This window comes from Rhineura floridana, chromosome 7 (genome assembly GCF_030035675.1).
Source record: "Rhineura floridana isolate rRhiFlo1 chromosome 7, rRhiFlo1.hap2, whole genome shotgun sequence".
Classification (NCBI taxonomy): domain Eukaryota; kingdom Metazoa; phylum Chordata; class Lepidosauria; order Squamata; family Rhineuridae; genus Rhineura; species Rhineura floridana.
In genome coordinates, this window is record NC_084486.1 from 90,666,259 (window position 1) to 90,688,183 (window position 21,925).

Sequence of the window (21,925 nt, forward strand, 5' to 3'; positions counted from 1 at the left end):
TGGCTGTCCCACTGGGATGAAACCTGTTCTAAAATATCCCAACAAATTTGGGATCCATCAATCAAACGTAGGAAACGGCCTTACACTCGGTCAGATCATTTGTCCATCTAGGTCAGTATTGTCTACACCGACTGGCAACAGCTGTCCAGAGTTTCATGCGTCTGTCTCAGCTTTACCTGGAGATTCCAGGGACTCAAGCTGGGATGTTTTGCATGCAAAGCACGTGCTTTGCCACTGAGCTGTGGCCCTTCCTTACACTAGGCTATGTTGTTATCGAGGCCGCTATTAATGATGCTATGCAGATAAACATCTCTGAAGTCTGACATATCATACGGGTTCTTGAGGATATTCAATTTTTAAACAAGTTCCTAGGCGTAACACTTGTGGAAGAAATGCTCAGATAATGTCAAGAAAAAGCTAGGACCAGAATTTCTGTATCCTGCTGTGGGTACCTGTCTGTTTTAGAGCTTCTAGTAAACCCAACTGCCCCTCATCCTGCACCAGATCATTCAGTGCCAGAACTTCCATATCTAGTTCAGAGCAAGTCATGCAAATTAGGACAGAAGCAAAGAATTTGCACATTTTTTTAATATATAGAATTTATATTTTATTTAGCGTTTGGGTTTTCTTGACAAAGGATTTGGATTCTTGTGCAACTGTAATCATCATCCACTTCCAGGTAGTCAACATTTCGTGACTGAGAGCCCTAACTCTAGACAATACTGCAGTTAGAATAAAATACTACCTCCTGGAAAGAGGGGGGGGGGATCTTAAAATGAGATCTGGAATTTCTCTAGTCTAAAAAAAGATACACCCACCAGAGATCACCATTTTTAAAATTGAAAGGCTATCATGTTTAGAATCTGTCGCTCGCTCTCTGGAACATCTGGCATCAGTCATCATTTCCCGGTGCCTTCCGCTGTCATATCTTATCCCTCTTTGTTAGGGGTTTCATAGCTCTGATCATTTAAATCATAGCTGCATCCTGGTCAGGGAAGATGAATTATTATTATGGGCTGCTATTAAAATAAATGAAAAGAAGAAGAAATGCAAGGGAAGTTGATCCCCCTCTATGTTTCCTTATTAGACAATGTGACATCTTTGGCTTGGGAGAGCCTGAATAGGAGACATTTCTATTTGCTCTGCTTACAAAAGCAGAAGGTGGAAGACATGCACTCTGGACTTCCTCCAGTGCCCATTAAATGAAATGAAATTTCTCTCAGTGTGACTTCGGGGGCAGGGGGGGTTGCCTTCAGGCCCCTGGTGAATTATTAGGAAGTAAAGACTGAGCATTGTTTCCAGATTGATTTCCTGGCCAGTTCCTTTGATGCACTTTTAAATGAAATGTCTGCCTTGTGCAATCGTGGGAATTGCCTATTTAGAAAATATCATATTGGAACAGTTGGAAAAATACTTGCCTGCTGGTTTTACCAAGGGCAGATTTGTACTTAATTTTTTAAAATTGGGCATCAAGGGCTGAATAATCCATGTACATCACTTGATATCTCGTAACTTGCTATGAGATGTGTGAAGTGCCTCCACTGGAAAGCACGAGGTGATCTTTTACTTGATGTTGCATTCATTGCCTGATGAATATGCAGGTGTGAACCTCTCCTTAGTTTTTTTTCCAAATAGTATCATATTGTCTCGGTCTGCTTCAGCATTGAGTCTGTTCATTCCTCTTTGCATTCTTCAGGCAAGTTTTCAGCCGTAGCATACTATTAGTAGGAGAAATCAGTCTGGATATGCCATATCAGAGACAGCCAGTGTGGTGTAGTGGTTAAGGTGTTGGACTACGACCTGGGAGACCAGGGTTCGAATCCCCACACAGCCATGAAGCTCACTGGGTGACCTTGGGCCAGTCAGTGCCTCTCAGCCTCAGAGGAGGGCAATGGTTAACCCCCTCTGAATGCCACTTACCATGCAAACCCTATTCATAGGGTCGCCATAAGTCGGAATCGACTTGAAGGCAATCCATTTCCATTTTCATGCCATATTAGAAAGTCTTTAGCAGGGATTGGGACCTTTTTAGCCCAAGGGCTGCATCCCCTCATAGTCAACCTTCCAGGGGCTATGTGCCAGCGATGGACAGGGCCAGAGGCAACAAGTGAGTGGAGCAACTAGTGTGACTGTCAACCTTTGTTCAATAGGTTATACTCCAGTCACACAAATTCCAAATTTTCTTCACATACACACCCGGCATCTCTCCATTCTCCCTCCAGGCAAGCTACAGGCATGATCAGAGTTCAAGGACATTTTCCAGCCAGGCAAAAGCATTTGAGGAGGGTGAGGGGCATGTCCTGGGGAGGGGGTGTGGCCTGGGAAGAGTTCCAAGGGCCAGACAGAGAGAACCACATTTGGCCCCCACGCCTGGGGTTCCCCACCCTGGGCTAGAAAGACAAGACATTTCTTAATCTTTCTTGTCACCCAATGAAGCATTTCAGCCTATAATGCCTGTGTGGAAAATCCCATGACTTCCCACCACCCCATATAGGACCATTTTTTCAAAACATGCCCACAACGTAAGTGGTACAGTCAAGTGGTTTACAACCGCAGTTCCTGTGCTGTACCGGAGAGCTTTCTCATCGCTAAAGGCACTTAAGATACTAGAGAAAGATACAGAGCTTGGAAAATTACTTTTAAAAAGTAATAAATTACAATTACATGGTCCCCCAAAAGTAGTAATTACCTTTACAATTGCAATTGTTCTGAAAGTAACTGATTACTTTACTTTTATTCAAAAGTAATTGCTACAATTACATTTTAGTTACTTTTTTTAAAAAATGCCTACAAGGTCCTGGCCTTGGCTGCTGCACATCTAAGTAGCCTGAAACAACATTAAAAATAAGCGTACACACACAGAGAGGGTAGTAGAATATTTTTTTAATCCATAAGATTAACAGAATGGCATAACAGAATCTCACATCCCCTCACCCCACCCCCAGCAATGATGATACCCCAACACACATATTTTTTGTATATATATATATTGCCTCCAGCTCTTTTCTCCTTCCACTCCTGTCAATTTTTAAACAATTGTTTTCTCCACCCCGTCTCGCTCTCCACCTCCTCCCTCGTCACCTAAGCACCCATAGAGCATGAAGAAAGAACAATGCTGCACAGAAGCCCAATTTGAAGCACATGATTTTTATTCACAGATCAGAGGAGCAGAAGACTTCCCCTGCTCCCCACCCCCCAAGTAATGTGCAAAAGTAATGCTGGAAACATTACAATTACTCCTCAAAAGTAATGAAGTTACTACTCGTTCTATTGCCAGCAAAATGTAATGAAGTTACCCACTCGTTACTCAAAAAAGTAATAAAACAAGTAATTCATTACTTGTAACTTAATCACACTATGTCAGTGTCTAGAAATTTAAAGCGCTATTTGAAGCACTGTTTTGAAGCTTGCAAAGGCCTAACACCTAAAAGATTATGAATGAACCTATTTTTCTTTCCCTGTACTGAGTGTAATGGATATTGGGTTATTTTATCAGAGATACTAACATCTGTACCTCCACAGTAGTTATTTTTTTACTGTAGGAGATAGAAAATAATATTTACCGGGCCACTATGGGAAGCATAAGTAGCTCATGCACATGTAAAATCTACAATATATACATTGACCGTGGTATCCTTCTGAGCCGACTTAGTGAGATGGGTATCGGAGGCATTGTTTTACAGTGGTTCTGTTCCTATCTCCAGAGTTGTTTTCAGAGTAGCATTGGGTGATTCTCTTTCAGCCCCTTGGCAGTTGTGTTGTGGGGTACTATCAAGCTGCTGCAGCATACCTCTGATGCTGTTTAACATCTATATGAAGCCCTTAGGAGTGGTCATCAGGAGATTTGGGGTGAGGTGTCAGTACACTGATTATCAGGTATCCCCAGCGCTATTTTTCTGTAACATCTGAATCGGGAGAGGCCGTGCACTGACGATACCCAGCTCTATTTCTCTGTAACATCTCAATTGGGAGAGGCCGTGCAAGCCCTGGACCACTGCCTGGACTCAGTGGTGGGCTGGATGAGGGCCAATAAACTGAGTCTGAATCCTAGCAAGATGGAGGCACTGTGGGCTGGTGGTTCCCGAGTTCAGATAATTCATCAGTTGCCTGCTTTGGATGGGGTCGTACTCCCTCTGAAAAAGCAGGTCCGTAGTCTAGGGGTGCTCCTGGATCCATCTTTGTCGCTAGAGGCCCAGGTGACCTCAGTGGCTAGGAGTGCCTTTTACCAGCTTTGGCTGGTAAGACAGCTGTGGCCATTTCTGGACCTGGATAGCCTGACCACTGTTGTTCACACACTGCTAGCCTCCAGACTGGATTACTGTAATGCACTCTGTGTGGGGCTACCCTTGGCGCTGCCCCTGAGGTTGATCCGGAAGCTGCAGCTGGTGCAAAATGTGGCAGCGCAACTGCTCACTGGGGCAGGGTATCTCTAACATGCTGAAAGAATTGCACAGCCTGCCCATTTGCTACCAGGCCAAGTTCAAGGTCCTAGTTTTGGTGTACAAAGCCCTACACAGCTTGGGACTGGGATACCTGAAAGATCGTCTTACCTCTTATATACCCAGTTGATCACTACACTGTGCAGGTGAAGGCCTCCTGCAGATATCATCTAAGCGGACCTTTAGTGTAGTGGCACCTACACTTTGGAATTCCCTCAAATATTAGACAGGTGCAACCTCTGTTGTCTTTTCGGTGCCTACTGAAGACTTACTCTTTCAACGAGCCTTTTAAGTAGAAACCTAATCGCAGTCTGCAGCTGTGCTGGACTTGCTTTTTTAGATGTTTTTAAAGCTTTTTTAAAAAGATGTTTTTTAAGATGTTTTGTTTTAATATATTTTAAAGTCTGTTTTTATGTTGTTTTAGAGTGTTTTTGTTTGCCACCCTGGGCTCCTACTGGGAGGAAGACTGGGTTTATATTTAAACAACAACAATAAAAATGTGTTATTTCTTTATATAAAAGCACTGACATGCACTTGATTCATCTAACTTTCTGTTAATTGTCTGTGTACCTCACTTGGATGAGCTAATCTATTAAGAATGTTCTTGTTGGATGGAAATCTTGTACTATGTTGAAAGCTAGAAGAGGTTCCAGCAAGGTTGTAATTCTGGTTTTCAGAAGCATGCTGCCTCTGACTAGGGTGGCAGAGCACAGCCATCATGGCTAGCAGCCATTGATAGCCCTGTCCTCCATGAATCTGTCTAATCTTCTTTTAAAGCCATCCAAGCTGGTGGCCATTACTGCATCTTGTGGGAGCAAATTCCATAGTTTATGCGCTGAGTAAAGAAGTACTTCTTTTTGTCTGTCCTGAATCTTCCAACATTCAGCTTCTTTGAATGTCCACGAGTTCTAGTGTTATGAGAGAGGGAGAAGAACTTTTCTCTATCCACTACCAGCCATGATGGCTGTGCTCTGCCACCCTAGTCAGAGGCAGCATCCTTCTGAAAACCAGTTGCCGGAAGCCTCAGGAGAGGAGAGTGTTCTTGCACTCAGGTCCTGCTTGCAGGCTTCCCCCGGGCACCTGGTTGGCCACTGTGAGAACAGGATGCTGGACTAGATGGGCCACTGGCCTGATCCAGCAGGCTCTTCTTATGTTCTTATGTTTAAGCAAGCAAACGAGAGTGCTGACTTACTGTTACGTGCAAACCATAAGTGGAAGCCAAGGCTTGTTCTTGGCTTACCACTCATGGATTGTCTGGACTCTGAAGGAAACAAACCACTAACACTGGTTCACATGTAATGCTAAGCCAGAACTCTGGCTTGCTTCCTCCTGGCTGGGGACAAGGAGGAGTGAGTGAGAACCCAAGCGGCATGAATGAGCAGTGTGCAGTTGTATACTGCTCATTCACAGTAAACCATAGTTACATTTTTAAGTGTGGCTGACAGTGACATGCAAACCAACTCATTGACTGTTGTCTCAGAGTGCCAGATAATTATATTATGTATAGAATCCTTATATATAATTCTTCTTTCTTGCAGGAAGTTTTATTACATCACTCTGCTGAGAGATCCTGTATCCCGTTACCTCAGTGAATGGAGGCATGTCCAGCGAGGAGCTACCTGGAAAACTTCCTTGCACATGTGTGATGGCCGGACACCAACTCCCGAAGAGTTGCCATCATGCTATGAAGGCACAGACTGGTCAGGCTGTACTCTTCAGGAGTTCATGGATTGCCCATATAACTTAGCCAACAATCGCCAAGTGAGGATGTTGGCTGACCTGAGCTTGGTGGGTTGCTATAATATGTCCTTCATACCAGAAAACAAGCGAGCGCAGATACTGCTGGAAAGCGCCAAGAAGAATCTCAGAGACATGGCCTTTTTTGGCTTGACAGAGTTCCAGAGGAAAACACAGTACTTGTTTGAGAGGACTTTCAATCTGAAATTCATCAGGCCGTTCATGCAGTACAACAGCACAAGGGCAGGTGGAGTGGAAGTGGACAACAACACCATACGGAGGATCGAAGAACTTAATGACTTGGACATGCAGCTGTACGACTATGCAAAAGACCTTTTCCAACAGCGATACCAGTACAAGCGGCAGCTGGAGAGGATGGAGCAGAGGATAAAGAATCGGGAAGAGAGGCTTCTTCACCGGTCTAATGAGGCACTTCCCAAGGAAGAAACAGAAGAGCAAGGACGCTTGCCTACAGAGGACTACATGAGCCATATTATAGAAAAGTGGTAGCCTTGACAGACTTTTATACTGAGAACAGGATTTTAGGGTTTCCATAATAAAAGAACATGGAATTAAAAACATCTCTTATTTAAAAAAAAAACACCACAGTCTGTAAAACAGAAGGTAGAATGCTTCTATAAACAAAGAGTCTTTTTACTGTTTCTTATAAGACCAACTGGGTTTTAATAAAATAAAATAAAACAAAAAAAATTAAGGAATCAATCCTAGAGAGCTCAGAGTTTAAAATGCACAAGTGTAGGTCCCGCAGCTCTGATGCCAAATACAGTGTAATGTTTCGTATCCTCCTAGATGCAAATCTAGAGTGGCTTTGAAACCACTCTTCTCCCTCTGCAAGGGTAATTTGATCTTCAAAACTGTCAATGTTTTCTCCCTTGCACAAGTAAGGTTTTCAGTTGTGAAAGTCATAATAAATGGCTGTGAATTTGCTAGACAGTGACTTCACCCCTTCGGTTTCAGCTGCTTGGCTTCGAATGGAAACCATGGTGAGAAAGAACAACATCAAAACAAGCAAACAGAGAAAAAGAAAAATTTAAGCAAACAGAATTCAGCCTGGACCGCATATCAAGCACAGACGTTTGGATACATGACACTGGTGACTTGCATGCACACACTCACACTCCTACACACTGCAATACCACAACTAGTGGATTTGTGCACAAATATTCTCAGCTTTTGCCTTGCAGGCAGTTACTCAGCTGCTAACTAAATCCCACTTAAAATCAAACATGGGTGATCTTTTCACATATTCACATACATATCTGTTCCTAGAGATAGCTTGGAGGTGCACCAATCCCTCACATTTAAAAGGAGATGGTCTGCTGAGACCATGATGTTCCCTGATCATCTCATTGTTGGTTGATTTCCTGCTTGTGTTTGCATATGCTTCAAAACACCCTTTGCTTCCAGTGAGGGCATTTTATTTAATTAGACACAGATATTACACATACAAAATGGTCATTGTTTGGCATTACATGTTGTCATCAGCACCAGTGAGTGCTATAGAGTAAAGGTTGTGTGCTTTTAAGTAGGGCGTCACTTAAGTATTCAACTAGGCAGCAGCTCCATTGATTTCAATGGGATTTAGATGCAACTAATGTTTGCTGGATTGAATCCACCAGCTGTAGAAATGCTGCTTTGTTGAACTTAAGAGGCAATATTGCGTACCACTGTTTTACAGAACAGGCACAGTCTGCCTGGCCTTTGTCTTTTTTAACAAAGCAGTAACATTTGAAAAACTGGGCATCTTGACTGATCCTCTGCTTCAGGCTCTGTCTGATGTCATTTACCAGCCTTTAATACCCACAATATTCCTTTTCTTTTTTGCACCATGTAAGTTTTGTGTGGAGAGCATCCAGTGATAATTTGATCTCCTTCATCCAAAGCTTGTTTCTTTCTTTGCTAAACCTTTCCAGAAGAGTTAGTCTAAAAAAGGGGAGGAAACCTCACACAAATTGTGTTTGCCGCCTTCTTTCTCTGTTATTACTTACCCCCTAGGATGTAAATGGCTAGGTTGTTGAGAAAGTCTGAATAAGCTGGCACCAGGCTGATACTCAAAAGATGGACTCAGCATATCACTGGAAATGTAGAATGAGAGGTTGATATACAGCACTGATGTTTCCCATGACTTCTAATTGATTTCACTTCTCCTAGCCTACTGTTGTCTGCACAGTTGCCAAAGCTTTGGTTTTCAAACTGCGGCATGCTTTTTTCCCAAGAAGGAGGGAGGTCATGTCTCTTGTATAGAAGCCTGCCTGATTTAAACATATAGTTTGCTATGTCTAAGTATTCTCAGAGGCCAGTCAATGAAAAGGGCTTGGAATGATATGGAAATAAAAATCCAGTTAAAATCCAACTCCTTACAGGGTGATTGAAAAACCGGCCCATTTGTTTCAGTGTTTATCTGATCGGCCCAAATGCCCAAGTGCTCCTAATTACTCACACACTGAAAGACACACAAGTTCTTAAGTACTTTGCCAGTTCTTTCTGTCAATCACTGCTAGAGTTATCCCTTGTATGGGCCTGGCATGCTTCTATGAAGAAGGCCTTCCTGTTCTTTTGAGTGTGCACAGCTGGCCAGAAATATGCACTTGAGGTTTAGGCAAGGAAAACTTATCTCATCCTAGGAATTTCTTAAAAAAACATTATTTTGGGGTGTGGGGTGGACTGCATGTTAAAAATCCTACATTTGGGAACGAATGGGAGTTTGCTAATTCCCAGGACGCCCATACAATTCTGTAACTAAAACCCCTTTTAAAAAGTGCTATTTAACATTCTCTTTTCCCACAAAATGTATGTGCGCTATAAAGAAGCAGCTGTTCTATATGCAGAACATGTAGCTTTACCTAGAGGCTTTCTGCTGTGCATTCATACTTATGGATCTATAATATAAAAATGATTGCAGCAACTAATCCATATTCATAGTGTGAATACTGGAGAGCCTGCTGTGTTATACTTTGTACAATTGTTAGCAGGTTCTGAAGGCCAAAATCTGCTTCCGCATATTGTGTGGTCAAGGATAAAAGCTAAGTATTTATTTGTTGTGTCTAAATTTAATTTCCACAACAACCTGAATGAACCTTAATGGATCTCCCTGTGGGTACCTTAGACCTCTAGGAATGTCAGCAGTAGCTTTTCTCCAACTTTTTCTATGTGTAACATTGTTTTAACAATAAGCTAAGGAAATAAAACTACTGAATAATGTTTTATCAGCTTCACTTAAATCTGCCCAAGGAAGGTGAATGGGTGTGTGATCTTTTGTGCTTAGATCTTGATTACTTGAGCTGTAGGGGTTGGGGGTGAGGCTCTCAATGTCAGGTCCCAGCTCTGCCAATTTATCCCCTTCACCTGAATTTTCTTATATACAAATCAGAAGCATTGATCTAAGCCCATTACAAAGACATTTACTAGTAGGCATGTCATATTTCTTTGGACTGAAACATTTAGGTTCTGTGGAAGGAACTCAGGATAAGAGGCAAAGAAGCTGTGATAGTGTAGGAAGCCAAGAGAAACGGGCCCAAGGTGTCCTCTAAATTAACCCAAGGGCTGAGGAGAAAAGAGTGTGGTAGAGTTTTGCTCTGACATCAAATGGCTTTTCTTTGGTGGCTTTTTAAGAAAACTCTTTAACATAATGGGAATATACTTTACTGTCATTTATATTGACTTGTTACTTGATGTGATCCCCAGATGTTTCACGAATACAGTAAAATTAAAACAGGGTGCATCGTTTTAAATTTGCTGCACGAGAATTGCTTCGTTAGACTTCAATGGGTCTCAAACATTTTTGGAGACGGTGTTCCACCCTTCCACTTTCCATGTCATTTGCTGAAGTTTTCCTATCTTGACAGCAACCACATATATACTACAACGTCTGTAGGCCACAGAAAAACACTTCCAGCTGCACACACGGTTCTTCTCCCGTAGTGCTCAAAGCATTCTAGGGATTGCAGCCCTTAGACTTTAAACAGAAGAGGGTTTTGAAGTGCCAGCCGTTTTGAAGAGCAAGGGGTCAATGAAAGGGCTCTGAGGGAACTAAGGAGGAGATAGAGCAGACCCCAGCCTAGCAAAGACTTTTTCATAACACAAGACGTATTAGATGCCTTTCAAATCTGCCATAGTTGCAAGTCTTTTTCCAGAAGAAGTATCATTAGGAATGCTTTCAGGTGAGTAGCAATACTGGATGAAGGTGAAGGCAGCTTTCTCCAGCAATGGGAGTACCAAACAGAAAAGCTGGAGATGAGGAATCCTCACAAGTATTAAGTAGCCTGGAGAACAAATTAGTGCTAAATGTTCCTTTTCTTGGTGTGTGTCTTTCTTTTGCTCTGGTGGCCTGCACTGATTCTTGTGTCCTTATACAATAGGGGGAGCCCACATGGTGCCCTCCAAGTGTTGTTGAATTCCAGTTCCCATCAGCCTCAGCCAGCATGACTAACATTCAAATCTGATAGGAGTCCAACAACATCTGTAGGACGTCATGTTGGCTGCCACTGTTATAGGGGATGAGACAATGGCTCATAGTCATGATAAACAGATCTTCCAGGTTCAGAGGCAGTCTACCTCTGACTATTATTAGCACTCTTGGGCTGTTGACTTAATGTCCTGCTTGCGGGCTTCTCAGAAGCATCTGGCTGGCCACTGTGGAAAACAAGATAGTGGACTTGATGGACCATTGGTCTCATCCATCAGGGTGGTTCTCATGCTGGTAAGCAGGGGTGTAGTTATCCAGGGACTTGGGGGGGGGCTTAGACCCCTTACTTTTTTGGGACCAGGCTCCCTATGTCTTCAGCATTCTATGAGCCAATCATGTTTTTAACATGCTTCGTTATCCTTTCCTGCTGATTAGAGCCAATCAGAGTGAAAGGAAGTGAGTCAGCCACTGAGAAGACTCTTCTTAGTAGCTAACATTCTTCCGTTTCATGATGATTTGCTCCTAGGGGCGTCTGTTGTTGTGGGAAAAGAATTAACAAGGATCTAATTCTCAACCCAGCAACAAAAAAGGGGATAGGAGGGGTGTGGCTGTAACTATCATGAAAGGACTCTGCACTTATGAATTTGCCACTACACTACTGCTGCTAAGAAACTGCAACCTATGGGGACTGGCACAGGCCCTTGAGGTATGTGCAGAACACCTAGATGTGCCCTATCAATGTCGTGGCACTTGTGTGAATATCTTCTTCCACTGACCCACCAAATATGTTTAAATGTAAATAGTACATTCGGTATCAGTAGAAAAGTTTGATTTCATAGAAGTTTCCCCTTGGCTGTACAGAGGATGCAGGTTTCCAGACCATGAAAAATCAGGCACCTTGATTTTCATCTTGAAAAGCATAGAGTAAGTAACTGATGCTGGCTTGAAAATCATTTATGTAAAAGCCAGTGTCTTTTTGTCACACTCTTGTGTGACCAAGAAACTAAACGGGGCTGAACTGATGAAGGTCCTTAGTTATGTCATCTGATGTGGGTCCAGTTCTTCAGGCTTCTCCCTTACAATGGCACTCAGAAGGCAGTGGCTGGGACTGTTAACTGGAAAGTTCTCAGTCCTAGACTCTGCATCTATCACCAAGCCAAATAGCCTTTTCTCCTTCTACCTTCCCGCAGGAGGAATCCATCTGTGCAACAAGCAAATCAAGGCAGAGGAGGTCCATGCAATATCAGATTACTATGCAGCCTGGTAAGCTATGGGCCTCACTTCCTCCTGGGTCTAGCGCACAAGCTGAGTGTTAGAGCAGATGCAGGATAATGGCAATTCCAACACACACACTCTAACTAGCAGAACATGGGAGAAAAAAGGCCACCGGGTTCCTATGGGTCTCGAGCTGAGCAAAGGCACTGACTTCGGAAGTGGCCATAGACCAATGGCAGAGCACATGCTTTGCATGCAGAAGGTCCCAGGTTCAACCCCTGGCATTTCCACTTCAAAAAAAAAAAAAGATGGTGATGTGAAAGACCTCTGCTGGAGAGCTGCTGCAAATCAGTGTACACACTAGTGAGCTAAATGGACCAAGAGTCTGATCTGCTATAAGTTCTTTCTCATAACCTGCTACATTCCTTCTTCACTCTACCAGCATTCTTGCTAGCACACGTCTGCTTTGATCCAAGGAAGAAGGTGTTGCCTGTAAGGCTTTTGTAGCAACCTTGGCCTAGCTCCTGGGTGGAGGGAAGGAACTAGGCCAACCTATGCACCCACCCTGACCTCATGGATTGCTTGATGTCTCCACCCTGGCAGCCTTGATAGACATCTGTCTAATATTGTTACAATTTGGGCTGCAGACTTGAAACTGCTAATAGGGATTTTTCTGGGAACTATGGGTGGTTTTAGGGTTAAAGCCTTCATCACAAATTATGCAGTCAAGTCTCCTGCATTTGGGGAAATCACAGGAGTCAGCACACCTGGGCAACAGACCAATTTCAATTCTTACCATCCAAGCAAATATAATTTTCAGTATATATCATCATCAAAAAAGTATTACTGTAGTAGCCATTGGCTTTGACAATGTTAAAATATACTCCATTGTATACAATATAATAAGAGTAGATTATACAATGATGAAATTAAAATACAATATAATTATGTAAAACTTTTGATACAATACTGTAAAACCCAGTTTAAGCTGAAATTAAATTTTCAGTATGCCATGATTTCTGGAAAGGCTGTTGTGTTTTTTAGCCATTGTTCAGCCAGTCAGAGTAGGTGGAGTACTGTGGGCATATATTGCCATTTCTCAGGGGCAGTTTCTCCATCCTATACAGATTGTCTCTGCCTTGAGTCAGTCGTGTTTTCCCGATACAGCAGCATGCCCTGTGCATTTTAAAAGCCGCAGTGGTTTCTTAATGATGAAACGTTGGTAGGCTGACACGCTCGTGCCAGTGCAAGGTAACCTGTTTAACCTCTGAACTATTACACCAAAGGCAAAGGGTCACAACAGTGTCCACTGTAGTTCTCAAGCCCCACGCTTTTTACTGGTTATGTCACAAAGATGTTCAGGGTGCCTCTGCAAAGGGCTTTCTTTGGGGATCATGGACACTAGCTGCACCTGACACCTGTAATGCACACCCTCCAGGATCTTCTTCAGCTCACTCTGATCCCTCAGCTGTTTGAATGATGGGCATGGCTAATAGCACACTTTGTACTGTGCAATGTCCACATGAGACCATCTCCTGATGACACACCATACCTGTCTAGGGGAAGGGCAGATTAGAACTTCCAATTTAGTGCTAAAGCATCAGACTGGAAGTGAGTGTTGCTCCCATGCAGATGCACCTTAATTGTAATGTGGATGTCAGTCTTGTTTAAACATGTAGATGGTCTGTGTTTTGAGGGTAGTTCTGATCAGGCTCCTAAGTTGAGAGGTTAGGAATTCTATAAAGCCTTAAAATCCACTTGAGCCATGCAGCTCTCTATAGCGAAGGGTAAAAGGTAACAAAGTGATGGCAGCACCACAGGAATCTTCATACCGTCCACTTCCTCCACCTCAGATTGCCACTCTTCTCAGTTTTCCTTTTTGTTGAATGATGCATTATCACATTCCACCAGGAGAAACAAAATTCAAGGGTTGAATTAAAGTCTCTTAAGGCACAGGGCATTTTTCCAACCAAATAATTGTCACTGAGACTTGACTGCATGCCCTCGTGCTGAAAGGAGACCAGTTTTTTCCTTATATTAACGTTTTGCTTTACCTGCGGCAACATGTTGGTTTCCAATAACATCTCAAAGGAAATGATATGCAAACGAGCCTCCCTTCCCCTCCGCCCTGCAGTTCCTGCACTCTTTCCCCTTCTCAGGTGCCCCTTCCACATGCTGAACTTGAGAGCCAAGCTATGACAAAATATTATGTTAAAATTATTTTCAAAGGATGATTTGTTTTGTACATGTTGGAGTATGTTTTTAACTTATTTTTATTATCTTTTGAACTGCTTTTAAAGTGCTTTTTAAAAACACTTTCACTGTGACGTTCCTATACCTGTGTCAATCACCAGCCATGTTCTCCAGCATTGCCAGGCTTTGTCACCAGGACTCTTGGAATCAAATGACATCTATCTTTATTAACGTTGCTTGCTTTGATCATGTAGTCCCTGCTTTCCCACTGCTGCATAAGAAGCATTAGGAACTGCATGGACAATTCATACACAGGACCCGTTTCCCTTCCTTGAGTGTTTTTATCTGTCAAGGAACAGAGTTCTGCTCTCTCTCACTAAAGCAACCCCCACATTTTCATCCCACTTGAGATCTCAAAGCTCGCTCTTCTGACCATCACTGAGAACATCTCAACAATTGTTTTCCAGTGGACTGAATCTGTAAGGTCTGCATGTTCGTTGCAGGAACTAAAAGCAATGTTTAATTTGAACCAAGCAACATTTAAAGCTTTATATATTTATTTATAGCTTCTTTTTTAAGAAGTGTTACTGAGAAGGAAGCGTGTCTCCTCCTCAACAACTACTATGAAAATGGACAATGCAAAGTAAAGGGACAGTCACCTGATTCTGTTTTTCTCTCTCTTTTTTTGTCAAGACTGGATGTTAGCAGATTAAAATAAACCCTAAAAAATATTCTTTGGTGTGTACATGTTATCTTTGTTCTGTCTCTCCAGGCTCTGATCTCTATTGATTTGGCTTGTTCAAAAGTATAATAAATTCCCCTTGTTCTATTACAGGTGATGAAAGTTGCCCTGGGTTGGGTACAGGGCAGAGAGAAATATGTTACTTTAAAAGAGTATGGGTGCAGAATTGTACAAGCTAGAAGAAAACAGAATTAGGCAGTATCCTCATTATAATGCTGTTGGAACGTGAACATTTATAAATTTATATTTGTGGGTGGGTGCGTCTGTGGACACTGGGTTTTTTTGTTTTGTGGGTTGTTTTATTTTAACTTTATGTGCCCCACTGTGAGAGACTTTTTGGCTGAAAAGTGATAACGAAAATAAACTTTAACCTAACATTCAAATCTTGAATGGAAATGGACTGCCCTCAAGTTGGTCCCGACTTATGGTGACCCTATGAATGGGGTTTTCATGGTAAGTGGTATTCAGAGGGGGTTTACCATTGCCTTCCTCTGCGGCTGAGAGGCAGTGACTGGCCCAAGGTCACCCAGTGAGCTTCATGGCTGTGTGGGGATTCGAACCGTAGTCCAACACTCTAACCACTATGCCACACTGGCTCTCATTCAAATCTTAGAGGTAGTATATTTGATATATTCATTCTATGTCTTCGCCATCAAATATGACAACTGTTTTCTATAGACATTTTTAAAATGACCACTCGTGAGCACTTCTGAAAAAACTGTTCAGTATTCAAGGATGTTTCAGTACAATGAGGTACTGCAATGCAATACATCTACACTCTGAACATGTCAATTTAAAAAAGAGTGTCCCACCAAGATATTATGCATCCTGTGCAAATGTGCATGACAGAGGCAAAAAAATCACTATCCCTGCTGCTTTGGCCGACAATGCTTCTAAGAAATAAATACATGTGGAATCAGGGGTTGCTCTCTGTTCCTCTAGAATGCAAGGCCTCATTAGTATGAAAGCACCATCTGGCTTCTGCTAATGGCTAGCAAAAGCTCCTTGCTCAGGAACAAGAGTAAATTAATAGCTGCAGCAGGATACCTGCAGGGAGAAGGGCACCAGCACGCTGCCTCATTAAAAACTCCTGGTTTGGGACCAAGTGGATGCCTCTGGGAGAATGGAGAAGGCAAGGGAGATCCTAGTCTACATTTCTCTGTAAGAACATAAGAAGAGCCTGCTCGATCAGGCCAGTGGCCCATCTAGTCCAGCATCCTGTTCTCACAGTGGCCAACCAGGTGCCTGGGGGAAGCCCGCAAGCAGGACCTGAGTGCAAGAACACTCTCCCCTCCTGAGGCTTCCGGCAACTGGTTTTCAGAAGCATGCTGCCTCTGACTAGGGTGGCACAGCACAGCCATCACGGCTAGTAGCCATTGATAGCCCTGTCCTCCATGAATTTGTCTAATCTTCTTTTAAAGCCATCCAAGCTTCTTGTGCATCTTGTGGGAGCAAATTCCATAGTTTAACTATGCGCTGAGTAAAGAAGTACTTCCTTCTGTCTGTCCTGAATCTTCCAACATTCAGCTTCTTTGAATGTCCACGAGTTCTAGTATTATGAGAGAGGGAGAAAACTTTTCTGTATCCACTTTCTCAATGCCATGCATAATTTTATACACTTCTATCATGTCTCCTCTGACCCGCCTTTTCTCTAAACTAAAAAGCCCCAAATGCTGCAACCTTTCCTCATAAGGGAATCGCTGCATCCCCTTCATCATTCTGGTTGCCCTCTTCTGAACCTTTTCCAACTCTATAATATCCTTTTTGAGATGAGGCAACCAGAACTGTACACAGTATTCCAAATGCGGCCGCACTATAGATTTATACAACGGGCATTATGATAGCGGCTGTTTTATTTTTCAATACCTTTCCTAATTATCCTTAGCATGGAATTTGCCTTTTTCACAGCTGCCGCACACTGGGTCAACATTTTCATCGTGCTGTCCACTACTGTGGCCTAAGATACTGTTGTACCTAGTGAAGCTTATTCATGTCTGGAGCAGGTGATATTGCCAAAAAATATCTGGAAAAGAAGGCAGGATTGTCTGGGGGAGGGGGGGTTTGTTGTTTTTCAGTAAAAAGTGCACATGCATGTGAATGAGCAACTTGGTTGACACAGAAGAGAGGTAATATATGGGACATGCAAGCATAGGCTATGGCCGCAAAACAAAGAAAATAAGTTATGTCTGTATCCTTTTGAACACAATAAGGCATAAGCTAGCTATAACTCTCATGTTTCTGCAGAAGATCATTGCATCTTTTAATACTAGTGTTATCGCAAAAATGTTTTTTGTATATATGTTCCATTCAGGCTATAGGTACAACTAAGCACCGATCACAGGTTATATCTGCCCTATCCAAAAACAGCACCACAATGAATCATGGGAAGTTCAAAAACTAAAGTCAGAACAAAAATGAACCTGGGGCTGATGGGATTTGTAGTTCAAAACATCTGGAGGACACCAGGTAGGTGAAGGTAGGTGAAGCGGGGGGATGGCAGGCGGTTCAGAATTTCCTGTTCTGTGATCCGCGCTTCTGCCACGGATCGCGGAAGGGGAGCAGAGGGGCCCGGGGCAGGCTGGTGCCCAAGGGCCCCGGCATGTCCGGAGCTGGCCCTGCCAGTAGCAAATGGGCAGCCAGTGCAATTCTTTCAGCAGCGGGTGACATGTTGGAGATACCCTGCCCTTGTGAGCAGTCTCACCACTGCATTTTGCACCAGGTGCAGCTTCTGGACCAATCTCAAGGGCAGACCCACATAGAGCACATTACAGTAATCCAGCCTGGAGATTACCAGTGTGTGGACAATAGTATTCAGGCTATCTTTGTGTCTTTGGCATGACACAAGCAAATGGCAGTGAGCAGCTGGGGTGCAGGTGTACGTGAGGGCTCTGCCAGAGTCAACTCTGTTACTACTGTGGAGGAAAGGGTCAAAAAGTCCTGTGCCTGAATGTTGGACTCAGGGCCAGTCCTAGCATTCAGCACAGTGAGGCAGTTACCTGATGAGGTGGATGTGGGGGCCATCCACCCCATGACCATTTCTTTCCCTGGCCACTCCCGTCTGTTGGACAACAGGACTGTGTGGCCTTGGCCTGCACTCCCTAAATCGACCTACTGCTCTCATTTGTGCTCTCATTTTTAGTGGAGGAAGTTGTCCCATCATGAATGCTGAAATGAAATTCAGTTGTCAGTCAAGTCAGTTTCTGTATGTAGAAGGGAGTGGGTAGCAACTTGTCCTTCATCTCTAGTGCAAAATGCCTTGGGTCGCCTCTGCTTGGCCAAAGAATATGTAAGTGAACACACATCCCATGTTCCTGGCCCCTCAGTCATTGCTCAGTTAAGAACAGGGTAGCTGTTGAAAATGAATTGCCAATCAGAGCACATTTTTAACTGGGAAAAATGCATTCTTCCTTCCCTATGATGCTGTAATTGCAGTCGGGAACCCCATAAGGAATGGAATTGCACTGGTTTTTTACTGTATGCAGTGGCATTACTGCTAAACACCTTGACTCCCACCAACAAGAGCGTGCCATTTGATTATTTTTGTACAGTTTAATTTTAAAATATTTGGTATCTTTGCTCCCCTGCTGTGCTGGAGCACTCACCCAGCCTTCATCTAAGTTCAAAACAGCAGCAAGGTTTGCCCCACAACTCTATTGTTCCATCTATTGACCCAGACTTTTAAAAAAAATCTCTCTCATCAGTGTACAAACAAGGACAGGAAGACTCCTCCAATCCCACTTTTTTAAAAGCTGTGAATAGAAGGATGTCTATTCCCTCCTTCTGTGAAGAGGGATTGACTGTTAAACCACTCTGGCAACTGCCGCTCAGTGAGGAGACTAAGAATCTCCTGACAACTCTCAGCACCCTTTGCAAACCACACTTCCCCATGATGCTTTGGGAGAAGCCATGACTTTTTAAAGTAGAATAATAGTGGAATAAATGTGTAGTGTGAATGTGGCCTTAAAAGTTAAATCATCATAATCTGTTGTTGTTGTTGTTTGTTGTTATGTGCCTCCAAGTTGACTACGACTTATGGCGACCCTATGAATCAGCAACCTCCAAGAGAATCTGTCATGAACCATCCTGTTCACATCTTGTAAGTTCAGGTCTGTGGCTTCCTTGATGGAATCAATCCATCTCTTGTTTGGCCTTCCTCTTTTTCTACTCCCTTCTGTTTTTCCCAGCATTATCTTTTCTAATGAATCATGTCTTCTCATGATGTGTCCAAAGTATGATAACCTCAGTTTCATCATTTGAGCTTCTAGTGATAGTTCTGGTTTAATTTGTTCTAACACCCAATTATTTGTCTTTTTCGCAATCCACAGTATCCGCAAAGCTCTCCTCCAACACCACATTTCAAATGAGTTTATTTTTCTCTTATCCGCTTTTTTCACTGTCCAACTTTCACATCCATACACAGAGATTGGAAATACCATGGTCTGAATGATCCTGACTTTAGTGTTCAGTGATACATCTTTGCATTTGAGGAACTTTTCTAGCTCTCTCACAGCTGCCCTCCCCAGTCTTAGCCTTCTTCTGATTTCTTGACTATTGTCTCCATTTTGGTTAAGGACTGTGCCAATTGACAAGTTCAATGTCCTCATTGTCAACTGTAAAGTTACATAAATCCTCTGTTGTCATTACTTTAGTCTTTTTGACGATCAGCTGTAGCCCTGCTTTTGTGCTTTCCTCTAACTTTCATCAGCATTCGTTTCAAATCATTACTGGTTTCTGCTAGTAGTATGGTATCATCTGCATATCTTAAATTATTGATATTTCTCCCTCCAATTGTCACACCTCCTTCATCTTGGTCCAATCCTGCTTTCTGTATGATATGTTCTGCGTATAGATTAAATAAATAGGGTGATAAAATACACCCCTGTCTCACACCCTTTCCGATGGGGAACAATTGGTTTCTCCATATTCTGTCCTTACAGTAGCCTCTTGTGCAGAGTATAGGTTGTGCATCAGGACACCCCCATTGCTTTTAACGCATTCCATAGTTTTTCATGATCTACACAGTCAAAGGCTTTGCTGTAATCTATAAAGCACAGGGTGATTTTCTTCTGAAATTCCTTGGTCCGTTCCATTATCCAACGTATTTTTGCGATATCTTTGGTGCCTTGTCCCTTTCTAAATCCAGCTTGGAACTCTGGCATTTCTCGCTCCATATATGGTAAGAGCCTTTGTTGTAGAATCTTGAGCATTACTTTACTTGCATGGGATAATTACTGCATTCCCTGGGATCCCCTTTCTTTGGAATTTAGATGTATATTGAATGTTTCCAGTCTGTGTGCCATTGTTTAGTTTTCCATATTTCTTGACAGATTTTTGTCAAAATTTGGACAGATTCAGTCTCAGTAGCTTGTAGCAATTCTATTGGTATGCCATCTATTCCTGGTGATTTGTTTCTTCCAAGTATTTTAAGAACAGCTTTCACCTCACATTCTAAAATTTCTGGTTCTTCATCATACGGTTCCTCCATGAATGAATATGTCATCCTGGCATCTCTTTTATAGAGTTCTTCAGTGTATTGCTTCCATCTTCCTTTTATTTCATCTCAGTCAGTCAGTGTGTTCCCCTGTTGATTATTCAACATCCCTACTCTTGGTTTAAATTTCCCTTTCATTTCTCTAATCTTTTGGAACAGGGCTCTTGTTCTACCCTTTTTGTTGTCCTCTTCTATTTCTATACAGTAACTATTGTAATAGTTCTCTTTGTGCCTACATACTAGTCGCTGCATTGTTGCATTTAGGGTTCTGACTGTGTTTCTATCTCCTTTTGCTTTTGCTTTCCTTCTCTCTTTAACCATTTTAAGAGTTTCTTCAGTCATCCATTGCAGTCTTTCTCTCTTCTTAACTAGAGGCATTGTCTTTTTGCATTCTTCCCTGATGTTGCTGACTTCATTCCATAGTTCTTCTGGTTCTCTGTCAACTAAGTTTAAAGCCTTATTTGATCTTTATATGCTTCTGGGATGTTATTTAAATTGTATTTTGGCATTATGATTGGTTTGTTGGTCTTCTTTAGCTTTACTGATAAGACCAGTTCATGATCTGTACCACAGTCTGCTCCTGGTCTTGTTTTTGCACAAAGTATGGAACTTCTCAATCTTCTGTTGCCAATCTTTGTTTTTAATCATAATCTACTTAAAAATATATATTTCTGGTTTCCATGCGAGAACCTCATTAGGTGTGGGTGTCTTTCAAGCAGAGCTCTTGAAAGGTTAATGGGCAGTGGTAGTACATTTATCCCCTTGCATTGCATACAGAATCAGTAAGTCTTGTTTTTCAGACAGCCTCTAATATTGGCCAAAAGCAACAGCTCCCCCCACACCCACCCACCAAAAATTGCAATGGTGCAAGGGAGTAAAAATTTGAGTCTCCTCCCTTACTTCTGCTCCAGTGATTTTTCTCTATTGTTGTTGTTGTTATATGCCTTCAAGTCGATTATGACTTACGGCAAGCCTGTGAATCAGTGACCTCCATTAGCATCTGTTCAGATCTTGTAAGTTCAGGTGTGTGGCTTCCTTTATGGAATCAATCCATCTCTTGTTTGGTCTTCCTCTTTTTACATTCCCTTCTGTTTTTCCCAGCAATATTGTCTTTTCTAGTGAATCACACCTCTATGTGGTGAAGGGGTTTGAGAATGTTGAAGAAGCTGAGAGCAATGCCATCAGGAGGCTAGACTCCTAGCAGGGTCACCCAAGGCGGAATGGTCAAAGCTGAGGCACCAGACTAAGATGCATCCAAACTTAGAGAAAGGCAATGGTAAACCACCTCTGAATACCTCTTAGCACGAAAACCCTATGATTTTTCTCTATACATACCCAAAAAGCATTTAATTCTGTCCAACAATATGACTAAACAAACCTGTCTAGAGGTTTTAACAAGAGGAAAACTAAATTTCTTGATCTTGGCAGGGCTGAAGGTTAACAAATGTTTCCGTTTTCAGAAAAAGATCAATACTGAAGTTAGCTTCAAGAAAGAAGATTCCCCTGAATCAAATTATATTTAATTCAAAAGAGCTTTCTTAAGCATTGCTTAAAACTAGTTACATTAGTGCATGTCAAAATGTAAAGATCATTATTAGAGTTATCTGTTTAAATACCCAATTAATCTAGCAAGTTATTCTCTGTAGAGAAAGTGATAATTTATAAAGGACAATAACTTTATG

At 42.4% G+C, this 21,925-nt stretch overlaps 1 protein-coding gene across 2 annotated transcripts in view; it reads left to right on the plus strand.

The window, feature by feature from the left end:
• HS6ST1 (heparan sulfate 6-O-sulfotransferase 1) overlaps positions 1-14,703 on the plus strand; it is a 291,021-nt gene extending 276,318 nt beyond the window's left edge. For both annotated transcript variants that reach the window (XM_061636390.1, XM_061636392.1), the window contains one exon: positions 5,978-14,703. In XM_061636390.1, coding sequence (XP_061492374.1) covers positions 5,978-6,686 — 709 coding nt within the window. In that variant the 3' untranslated portion in view covers positions 6,687-14,703. The remainder of the gene's footprint in view (positions 1-5,977) is intronic.
• The last annotated feature ends 7,222 nt before the right edge of the window (positions 14,704-21,925 follow it).